General features: G+C 50.2%; 1 protein-coding gene across 1 annotated transcript; it reads right to left on the bottom strand.

Annotated features, from left to right (window-relative positions):
* Nucleotides 1–9194: 9194 nt before the first annotated feature.
* LOC135809333 (integrase/recombinase xerD homolog) lies at nucleotides 9195–10175 on the bottom strand. Its single transcript, XM_065322668.1, has one exon. The coding sequence runs from the start codon at nucleotides 10173–10175 to the stop codon at nucleotides 9195–9197; it is 981 nt and encodes a 326-aa protein (XP_065178740.1).
* Nucleotides 10176–12142: the final 1967 nt, after the last annotated feature.

The following is a 12142-nucleotide window of genomic DNA, read 5'->3' as shown; positions in this document are numbered from 1 at the left end:
CCAGTCAGTGTGTAGCAAGTGCTTCTATGCAGCTGCCTTGAAGCGATGCAACCGTTGCAAGGACATTGGTGACTGGAACAGGGAGGGAGGGCGTATTGCGGTTAATTTACACGGTGATGGTGTGTGACGTTTAGGTTACGCCGAGGTTACCAACTCATTGCTCTTGTGGACGGGACAATGGTATTGACCATGCCTTGTCATGTCCCCTTGGTTGGTTTACCGTTATCCGCCATAATGAGATCCGGGATGTAACAGCCTCTCTCCTTCAAGAGACCTGTCCCAATGTCTCCATTGAGCCACAGCTGCAGCCACTCACTGGAGAGAGAATGAGATACAGGTCTGCTATTGTGGAGGAGCATGCGCGGCTTGATGTAGCGGTCAGTGGTTTGTGGGGCAGTCGTTTTGAGCGTACTTTACTTGATATACGGGTTTTTAATCCTCATGCACGCTCAAATCGATCTGCACCACACACCACTGTCTATCGGTGCCATGAAAAAGAAAAGCGACGATGTTATGAAGAGAGAGTGAGAGAGGTGGAGCATGCGACATTCATGCCTGTTGTGCTGTCGGCAAGTGGTGGCATGGGAAGAGCGGCGACATCACTCTATCGCCGAATCTCGTTATTGAGAGCGGAAAGGAGGAAGGAGCAGTACTCCCACGTAATATCTTACATCAGATGCCGTCTCTCATTTGCCCTGTTGCGATCATGCACCATTTGTTTGAGGGGTTCACGGGGTCTTTTCCGGGAGCGATCGGTTCGGCATCCGGAGTCTGCTGAGCTGGTTGTTGCTGAGGCCCAGGTTGCTCGCATGTGAGAATCTATAAATTGCAGCAGATTATTTTTATTATAAATACTGGACATGGATATTGAATTAAACTGTACTCAGTGACTTTTTACATTTTACAGGCTACGTTTTATTATTATTGTAAAGCTTTCCTTTTGATCTTGTCTCGTATTGTTGTGACCTTTCCACAATAATTGTGTTGCATTGTCAACAAAAAAATTGATTAAACGCAAAAAAATGTGACGTTTAGGAGATCCAGCTGATCCCTATGTGGAATTGTTTGGTTTGAGCATACGCTGGATATCGTCATTCGAGACCGGTTTTCCGTCAATGAGGATTTCATCAAAAGGTAGAGTGCACATGATGCCTTTAGTGCGAAGCTCCTTAAATGTGGGTAAGGCTGGACGACGGTTTTCCTGTTGCTGCTTGGTCAAGTCATGGTTCACGTAGATGTTGTGTGTACCATGCTTGAGGCGAAATCGGTTCTGTAGTAGCGTGGACTTTGTCGCAGCATTGGCTTTGACATGCACAAGCCTTGGCTTTGGTCCTGAAAGCCTCCCAATGCGTTTCACTTTAATACCTTTTGGGCCGACATTTCCAGCTAAAGTGCTGACAACCTGCGGGAGATTCTCACCATCGGACTCTGGGAGTCCCGAAATGACAACGTTGTTCTGGATGTCTATCTGTCGGCGCTCTTCCAGAACAAGCTCATGTACCGTGTTGCTTAGGTGGGATCCAGTAGCCAGTGGTAGGTGCGTTTTCAGAGCAGCAGCTCTGGCGAACGACTCAACTGTAGTGCTGAGCTTCCGATTGTGGTGCTCCAGTAATTCAACTCTCTCATTTAGGTCAGGGCAAGTTTTCTTGAAATCATCTATTTCCAAAACAAAGGCGGCCATACGCTCATCCAAAACCTCATGCATGGCTTTTCGAAATTCCCCAATGAGCGACTCAATTGACACAACACCCTCCACGTACATGCTCTCTACAGGTTCAACATCCTTCTCGAGATCCAATTCCCGTGAACGCTTCCTTGCACCTGCTTGCAAAGCTGTGGGTGTCTCGCACTGAACAGCGTTACGGAGACTTTCAGCCGGGCTCGGAGCCTTTGTCTTCCGACAATTCACTCTCTCCGCACTTGGCGTGGGCGGTACAATATCAGCTCCACTACTTACAGTACTGGTGCTAGACGTATCCACTCCACGGGCAGCGTGGGCCGGGCTCTTTGCATGACGCAAAAATTGCTAACTACCCTCGACATTGTAAAAAAAAGTCCCGTAATTGATTGTGGATTTGATACAGGCTTCAGGCCTGAGCCAAGAGTCCATAAACAAGAGTGTGCAACGCCACATAGATGTCTGTTACGACTCGTTTTCAACATTACGTCATTTTTATGTAGCTGCGCATGCAGGCCGCGACATTCGCTACATGAAAATGTACATGAAAATGACGTAATGCTGAAAACGAGTCGCGACAGGATCCTATCGCGCGTTGCACACTCTTGTTTATGAACTCTTGCTTTTACCTCTTATTATCACTTTGCCTTCACTCTGTTACTTTGTCACTTATTATCACTTTGTGCCTTCTAATGGGGAAGGGATGATGTCACAGTTCTCACCCATTTACCTTCCTTCTGACATATTTACCTTCCTTCTCATCTTCTCACAATATTCACACCTATCTGAACCTACCTGATATATAAGCGCTGAGCAGGATCCTGCTCAGCCTCTTTCTTATCATCTTCGACCTGTTACAGGTGGAGAATTACTCTTAAATTTATTACTTGTTTCCATTATTATGTCCTTTTTTCCTTTCTACAATAATAACCCAGCATCGAGAATCGTTAAAGTCTTCCAACTTTCTGCCCTTCCACCAGGCAAAGATTCTCGGCAGGGAGGCTTCGCTACCATCAAGGAAACTGCTTGAAGCTATCGAAATAAGGAAGCGCAAACCAGCAGTCAATTGCGATGACGGCTGGCGCCTAATTGATTGATTGGATGTCACCGGATCGTCACTGGAATCGACACCCATCTCCTCGAACTACCACTGGACTTTACCACCTGACACAGCACATACACATACTTTGCACATACACCGCTGTCATATACATAGATCGCCTTTAGCATTCCCACACTTGAAAGTGTTCTTGTACGTGCTGTGATGGTCTTACTAGTCTTCTTTCTTCTGTTTAGGTCACCTTACAGGTGATGATTGTAAACTTTAGTGTTAGTGTTAGTGTTAGTTTTCTTGCCAAATTGTGTCTGTGTGTATGTGTGAGTTTTCTCATCTTTCGTTTTGTTTAGGTCACCTTACAAGTGATGAGTGTTTAGTTTGTTGGCCTTGCTAATTGTGTCACCACGATGTGTTAGTTCTAGAACATTCATCTGCCTGCATTATTCGTCTTTATATTTCGTAATTTGGCCTCCCCTTCCTCAATGCCCTGATGATGCCCAATGGGCGAAATATTGGCAAAGTTATTTATTTGGTGCAGCTGAGAGCCTGTTGCCGGAATGGCGGTGTTTTCAAGTGCAATAATAACATTAGGAAATTAGAGGCCACATGCCACGTACTGCTCTTTTCTCTCCGAAACTCAACACCTGCAAGCCAGATATGAAAGAAAGAAAAAATCATCAGTCACACCACCGGGACTCAAACCAGGGACCTTGCTATTCGCGAGCAATGCTCTAACCAACTGAGCTACAGTATGACTCTTATCCACAGTGATGGAGAAAAAAGCAGTTCAAATTTGAAATTACAATAATAACAATAATCACATTTCAGTGGATAGCCTCATTCAAGACAATTTTTTTACGATTGAACACAAGTAAGTTAAGGTTTGTTTTCATCCTTCAGTCTCCAGATGTGTCTGGACAATCTCGTTGAGGTCTCGTGCTTCTTGTGGCGAATAGTATGTTGATGACCATTGAATCGTGTCTTGAATGTCCCTTCCGTTAATCCAGTGTACTCCTTCATGTCGCTGCCGGTTACATGTGCCCTGTACACAATGCTCGATGCTAGACAGTTTCCTTCCAAGGGGCAATCATTTTTGACACGGCAGTTGCAGGTTCTCACATCCTTGGTCTTATTCTGGTGGTCGCTGCGGAGGATACTATTGTTGTGTTGCTTGATGATGGTGGCGACATTTGGCATGCAACTGTAACTGAACTTTAGCGTGTTCCGGTTAAATATCTTGTATAATTTGCATCCTTTGTGGAAGTGCTTGCTGACAAGTTGCAGGAATCGCTGACCAATGTTCGTGGACACATTCTTACTGAATGGTGGGTTAAACCGTGTGATATCCCGGTGTCTCTTCCTTTGTCTCTTCCTATTCCCACTCTTCCGTTCCTCCAAGAACTGGACGGTCTCATTGTACCCGCTGTCTCCGAGCGCATTGTTGTACATTTGAGATGCGTCCTGGAATGTCTCTTGGTCCGTTGATATGTCCGTTAGTCGTCGGCTGATGGAAGAGGGCAAGTTCTGGATGATGATCGGTGGGTGGTTGGATTTGTGATGGACATACAGTGGCCGGTCGTTGGGCTTCCGATATGGACGGTATTTGCCAGTGCGTAGGTCCAGTCTTGGAAGTCGACTGATTTCAGGTTTGCCTGGATGGTAATTTTTAGTCCTAGGCTGTTGAAAACTTTGGTCATGTCCTTTCTGATCCTGTCCACTTCCGGTCCCGATACGTTCCGGAACACTGCCAGCCCATCGTCGCGGTAGAGTCCAATGTCACTGCCGTTGTACACCTCGGATAGTTTGGCCAGGGCCAGCGTGCCGACCAACTCACAGACTTCAGCACCGTCATAGCATCCCATCGTCACGTCGAATACTCCGCTTCCCGTCTTCATCTACTCTTTACCGAGGCCGAATAGCAGGGATTTCCGTGCATGGAGGATTGTTTCCTGGTCCTCCGAAGACATCGACGTGAAGCCTCTGGCAAACTCCAACGACGTTAATAATAGTTCCTCCGAGATAGACGGGTAGAACTCCATGACATCAAAACATACAAAAACGCAGTTTTGCTTTTCCTCCAGCCCCTCGAACCAGTCAATCACGGTGGATGTGTTCTTCCAAGCATTTGTTGGCAGTTGGCGTCGGATATCCTGGACTATCCTTTACAGGATCGCCTTTGATAATTTTCCGACCTCGCTCTTCGCCGGATTGATGAGGCGGCATGGGAGGTTGTCGTTAAAGTTGTCTTTGTTGTCTTTTAGAGTCACGTCCGCGTCCTTTTTTGCCATACAATCCATTCTCTCGTCCAATCCACGCGCATTGGCTATATTCTTAGCCTCCACATTTATGTCGTCGTATGTCTCTTCCGGTGCTTGCTTGTAGTTCTTGGTTACATTGTCATGCATCATTTTCTCGTAGCGGTCCTTGTTGACGGCATACATGGTCCTTGTCTTGTCCGCCGCCACGAAGATGTCGCTTGACTCCCGGATGTGAGCGATGTCATCTTCGAGCCGCCGCTGCAAACTGTCCGTCGTCCTTTTAAACTCTACACTCTCCACCATCCTCAGCAGATCATTCTCGAAAGGCTCAAGTTCCTCGACCTGCGGTGGACATTTCCGGGACTTGAACCCGAAGTTGTCCTGCTGTTGCAGTTCAGCCTTGTCACCTTGCCCTTTCATAAAAAAATATCGCTCGCCAACGCATTCGCTTGATGAGGCTTTCCACCATTTCGATAAGCCTGGTTGTGTACTGGGCTGGCGACGGAAAGGGGATGTTCTTCATCGAGTAGTTCAAGTCCACCCATTTTGGCGCCTCCATCCTCCGACACGAACAGTAAAGCGAGAATGCTCCGCTACCAATAGGGAGCCCTTGACGTAGTCAAGTGGTGTGCTTAACGGTCCGAAGAGTGCTCAATGCCTATGTAGACAAAAGATATCATACTAAGTCCATATTCTTCGTGTTCCGTTGCATCCACAATATCTGCAGTTCACTCCTCTCTGACATGTTCTCCCTTCGCCGTGACTGCGCTCACACAGAGAGAGTCACCCGCGGGCAAGTCAATTACTCCCCTTCTTTACCCATTGTGCAAGCTCAAGCTGGATACAAATCTATTCCATTCCTTGGTGCTGACCACTTTAATGCCCTTCCCGAATCCCTTCACACAAATCATATCCCCAATTCATTTCGCCAGGAACTTTTAACCAATTCATTCGTCTTGGGCACCCTGTAAGAAGACCTTAAGGTCTGTTGGGAATGCCCAAGTAAAAATTTAAATACAATACAACACAAAAATAATGCTTTAGCCGAAGGCTGAACAGCTGGAGACGCAGTCGCGGACGTCCCATAGCGCTTCACAAGCAGCTGGTATACCCATAGTGTTATCAAGGAAACGGTGACTTGTAGGACAACATCGGCCAAAAAATCGCACAGGTCGAGGTCGACGACCATCCTCTGCTTCCAGTAAGAGGAGGAGTGCGCTTGCTGGCTGCGCGTGAGGCACCCAATCCACCCCACTTGTTCTGAGTAATCGTTTTAGTGACCTGCCATGCGAGGAACTGGACCTTGCTGTGGAGAACGTCAAGCTTTGTATGCTTTGTACAGAGGCCGGCAGTGTGTAAATGTCAAGGTGAATGACATGGCCTTGGTTTACAAGGATTTCCTGGTGACCCCCTCTCCTAAATTCCGACCAAAATGGCATGGCTCGTTCCAGGATCACTGAACGCGTGGGCCCAAATGCATTTCGTTTGGACCTCCCAGCCCTATATGCTGTCACCCTGTGTCTAATAACATTATCCTTAATATCACAGCATTGCGTCTCTATACAGAAAACTCCGTACCTGGATGGACGCAACCTCCGCCCCCACCAATGACTGACCTCCATGGACATATCCAGTACATCGTTGAGGCTGTAACCAGCCATAGAGTGCGAAACTGGCAACGGCAATACCTGTTGGAAGGGATACACCGACGCTACTTGGGAACCTCTTGAGAACCTACGGGATGAGTCAGGGAAGGCGATTGTTCCTCTGTGGCAGTATCTGTCAGCGCAGAACCTGCGCCTCTGACCTGATGTAGAGAATTGTGTTGGGTTGACATGTGAATATGCACATGATATACAGTGTACATACGTATGGTTCAAGAAGGCAGCACGGAAACAGCAGTGGTGGTGAGGCCTGGGCAGCTCGTCCGACAGTGGGTCTCGAAGTCAACACTGGGCAGACGCACCTGCAAGGGGGGGGGGGGGGTGGTGGTAGCTTAGTAAATAAGGGATTGAGCCAGCGTGATCACAGTATGTAATGCATATGCAGAAGTAATATGTAAATCTTAAAAACAATAGTGTGGTGGACCTGTGCAGAGGAAAGGCATCATGGACATGATCTACGTGTACGTGTATAACTTATAAGTGAGCCAGGGCATATCATACACACACTTAACCCGACTGCTGCATGGACGATAAGTGCTGCGAATAGTGATCATGCGCCCTGGCCTGAGTAGCTCGCTTGGCTAATTGAAAGTCTGCCGACCTGGGCCACATTATGTTGCTAAGGCATGCACAACCCCAGTCACAGCGCGCAAGTTGGTTGAGTTTGGCCGTCAGGAGGCCAGCGCAAGGTATCCGGGGCGCGGGTCTGATTCCAGCGAGGGGCAATGTGGTACCCCGCAGCGCAAGGGTAGCGTGATACCCTAAGCCAGCGTGCGTGCTGCATGAGTAGCGTGATACTCGCTGAGCGCTTTTGCTGTTGCCTAGCAACGCGTTTCTGTCTTTCCTGGGCCCCCAACGCATGTTGGGTGGCCCTGCGCATGACTGCACGTTGTCATAGCAACCTTGGAAACCTCAAGCCGGTTACCAACAAGCTAGGAATCAGACCAAGCCGCCGAATGCCCCCGCCGGCCCCCGGCGCTTCATTGCAATTGAATTAATATTTGTCCAGAATAGTGAGCTAGGACAGATCAAGAGGCGTGGGTGGGAGGGAGAAATTGCAAAACAGTTGGATGCACGCAGCAGCACAGCTAGCAAGAGAAAGAGCCGTGGATGGGTTTGTTCCTGTTTTTGATGGCTGTGGCCATCCGTTGGCCCAGCGGTCTCGTGTGAGTACGGTGTTTGTTCGTGCTGCCAGCTCGCGCCCGGCATTTGTTTGCGCTGGCAGCTCGGGCCCGGTGTGCGAGTGAAACCGAACCGTGACAAAGGCTTTCGCTCTTTAGTGCTATTGACTGGCTTTTCATACGATGCCTATTGATGTCTAGAGACATGCTGTCTAGCCTTCCCCTAGTACGCATTCACGGGGCTTTGTTGAAGTTCGTGCCGTGAACTGCCAAAGGGAACTGTTTGAGTGGTGCTGGGGCGAGTGCGACATTACGGCGTCCCTGCAGCCGGCCTAATCGCGTTTGTCGCCACAACCGATTTTAACCCGACTGCTGCATGGACGATAAGTGCTGCGAATAGTGATCATGCGCCCTGGCCTGAGTAGCTCGCTTGGCTAATTGAAAGTCTGCCGACCTGGGCCACATTATGTTGCTAAGGCATGCACAACCCCAGTCACAGCGCGCAAGTTGGTTGAGTTTGGCCGTCAGGAGGCCAGCGCAAGGTATCCGGGGCGCGGGTCTGATTCCAGCGAGGGGCAATGTGGTACCCCGCAGCGCAAGGGTAGCGTGATACCCTAAGCCAGCGTGCGTGCTGCATGAGTAGCGTGATACTCGCTGAGCGCTTTTGCTGTTGCCTAGCAACGCGTTTCTGTCTTTCCTGGGCCCCCAACGCATGTTGGGTGGCCCTGAGCATGACTGCACGTTGTCATAGCAACCTTGGAAACCTCAAGCCGGTTACCAACAAGCTAGGAATCAGACCAAGCCGCCGAATGCCCCCAAATTCCGCGTTGGTCAGCCGAATGACCTTAGTGTGGTATTCAAGCGCTTCAGCTACATGTACGTAGTTCAAATGCGTGCCCTTCGCATGTTTGTTTTCCCTTAGTGACACCGAGAAGGGTTTGAATCGCATGTAGTCGGAGCGTGCGTGCACACATGGGGTGTCCCACACCGCCATGGCATGGGGTGTCCCACACCGCCATGGCATGGGGTGTCCCACACCGCCATGGCATGGGGTGTCCCACACCGCCATGGTCTGGGGTGTCCCACACCGCCATAGCATGGGGTGTCCCACACCGCTAGGTGGGAGCTATAGCACAGCAACAGAGTGATGCAGATAACTTATCATAAGTATCAGAGGCGTGCGTGCACAGTCAGTGCTAGAACGTGAGTGCATACGTCCGCGAATGGGCGTACCAGCGTGTGCGCAGCGTGTGTACCTGCATGCATGCTTGTGCGGTGTCAGACTGTGGTATCGTGTACGCGTGCATGCATGTGTGTGTGCATGCGTGGGTGTGTGTGCGTGCGTGTGTATGTGTCTGCGGGTGCGTGTATGCGGGTGTGGCTGTGCGCGCTTGCGCGCCTGCGGACGGCGAACAGTTACTTTCCACAGCGTACATAGTTCTTGTAGCAGGCACTTCGCCATCTGCCGAGTTTCATGATCTCGGATTCGGTGAAGCCGCTCATTGCTCCTGTGGTTGCGGCTCCGGCTCTGAGGCCGTGCAGTGAATACTGGATAGGTGGGTACCCTGCGCTGCTCAGTAGATGACGGATTAGACGGGTGAGTCTTGGTGCAGTTAGGAACTTGCCACAGCTGTCAACGAACAGTGGTCTATTGGGCAGGTTGGGGCGTCTTGATAGATAGGTATGCATGGCTTTGACCGGGCAAACCGTTGAGTTGGTGGTTGTGAGCCGGACGGAGTGACCCTTGCCGAGTTGGTCGGTCTTGGACTTCTTGATTGTGACCTGTATTGCCTGCGGCGTGATGGAGAGGTCTTCTGTTCGGAGGCCACCGTCTGACATGGTCGTGGCGGTTGTGGAAGTGTACTCACTTGCCCGGAGACACGCAAAGAAGCCCAGGCAAATAGCTGCCCATACCATGGCTCGGTCGGTCGCGTTGAGGTTAGACCGTATCAGGGCCCTGCGCATAGCTGCCATGTGGGGCAGGAGGATTGGCTTACTGGCGTTTTTAGTTCGGTTGGCCTGTGCACGTGCCACTCCTTGAACTGCGAGGTCCACTCTTCGCGACGAGAGATCTTTGCCGTTTTCTTTGGCAATTGCCCGGATCGCCGACACATACAGGCGGACGGTTGACGCGGCATGTTGACGCGCCAGGTAGGCTACAAACGCCAGCATGATGGTGTCTGTAATCACCTTGGTGCCGACTAGTGGCAGAATTGGTGCAGTCGTTTCCAGGCTGTCGCGTATGTGGCACGTGTGGACGCTGACAGGCCTAGCCACTGGTAGGCCTGACCCTCCAACATCAGAGGGAGTAGGTGCTCTCGGGCACCGGAGATGGCGTGTCTTCTGCTGTGGGTGCCAGCTCGGGCCCGGTGTGCGAGGGGCTTCAGCTACATGCATGTAGTTCGAATGCATGCCATTCGTATGTTTGTATTCCCTTAGTGACACTGATACGGGTTTGAATCGCATGCAGTCGCAAAAGCTATGGGTGGCATGGTGCGATAGGTGAGAGCAATAGCACCGCAACTAAGTGGAGCAGATAGCTTCTCATAAGTATCAGAAGCGTGCGTGCACACATGGGGTGTCCCACACCGCCATGGCATGGGGTGTCCCACACCGCCATGGCATGGGGCGTCCAACACCGCCATGGCATGGGGTGTCCCACACCGCCATGGTCTGGGGTGTCCCACACCGCCATGGCATGGAGTGTCCCACACCGCCATGGCATGGGGTGTCCCACACCGCCATGGCATGGGGTGTCCCACACCGCCAGTCAGTGCTAGAACGTGAGTGCGTGCGTCCGCGAGTGGGCGTACCAGCGGGTGCGCAGCGTGTGTGCATGCGTGCATGCTTGCACGGTGTCAGAGTGCGGGTGCGCGTACGCATGCGTGTGTGCATACATGTGGGTGTGCGCGTGCGTGCGTGCGTGTGTATGTGTATGCGGGTGCGTGTATGTGGCTGTGCGCGCTTGCGCGCCTGCGGACGGTGAACAGTTACTTTCCACAGCGGACATAGTGCTTGTAACAGGCACTTCGCCGTTCTGCCGAGTTTCATGATCTCGGATTCGGTGAAGCCGCTCAATGCTCCTGTGGTTGCGGGTCCGGCTCTGAGGCCGTGCAGTGGAAATTGCCACAGCTTTCGATGACCAGTGGTCTATTGGGCAGGTTGGCGCGTCTGGAGAGATAGGTGTGCATGGCTCTGACCGGGCAAACCGTTGAGTTGGTGGTTGTGAGCCGGACGAGAAATTGCAAAACAGTTGGATGCACGCAGCAGCACAGCTAGCAAGAGAAAGAGCCGTGGATGGGTTTGTTCCTGTTTTTGATGGCTGTGGCCATCCGTTGGCCCAGCGGTCTCGTGTGAGTACGGTGTTTGTTCGTGCTGCCAGCTCGCGCCCGGCATTTGTTTGCGCTGGCAGCTCGGGCCCGGTGTGCGAGTGAAACCGAACCGTGACAAAGGCTTTCGCTCTTTAGTGCTATTGACTGGCTTTTCATACGATGCCTATTGATGTCTAGAGACATGCTGTCTAGCCTTCCCCTAGTACGCATTCACGGGGCTTTGTTGAAGTTCGTGCCGTGAACTGCCAAAGGGAACTGTTTGAGTGGTGCTGGGGCGAGTGCGACATTACGGCGTCCCTGCAGCCGGCCTAATCGCGTTTGTCGCCACAACCGATTATATGCGCATGTTCAAATAGGAGGTCGACATGATAGGCGTTCTCCGGCGTTGAGTAATCCCGAAATAAAAATATTAATATTATTATATAACCGCAATCAGTAATACAAGCTGGATCGACATTTGTGTACACTTTATTCATGTAATGTAAAACTGTGGAGACAATGTGCAATAAAACGATGAAAATGTGAAGAAATTGTGTAGAGAAAAAAGGATTCAAACAAGTTTCCGTACAACACTCATCCGGAATCTTCGTTGTACTAAAGGACACTGAAAACAAAATTGAACTATTATAGAAAATCTAACTTAGAGAAATAACACTAAGAACAACAGCAGTGAAATTTACAACTGTGAATTTTAACAATGAAAGCGAGAGCAATAACGAATGCGTGTACTAGCAATAAACTTGCACCTGCAAAATGAACAAAGAAGAGAAAGAAAGAAGGAAGGGCAAAGTGATAACAAATAACAGCAGTACATTACAGCTAGAACATTAACGGCCAAGCTTGGCCGCACCAAACATGAAACTTTACTTGAACAATTTCAACCCAATTATACTATCTTTCTGTACGCACAAATTAGGCTTATACAGACGCTGACAGATGGCTTCCTAAACCTTTCAATCAGGCCTAGCCACAGATGATTGTACACTGAAGACTTGCCACCACGAAACCTACGCACAACACTAACATTCTCAC

This window comes from Sycon ciliatum, chromosome 1 (genome assembly GCF_964019385.1).
Source record: "Sycon ciliatum chromosome 1, ocSycCili1.1, whole genome shotgun sequence".
NCBI lineage: Eukaryota > Metazoa > Porifera > Calcarea > Leucosolenida > Sycettidae > Sycon > Sycon ciliatum.
The sequence above is the reverse complement of the archived record's forward strand: the minus strand, read 5'-3'. Positions and strand labels throughout refer to the sequence as shown.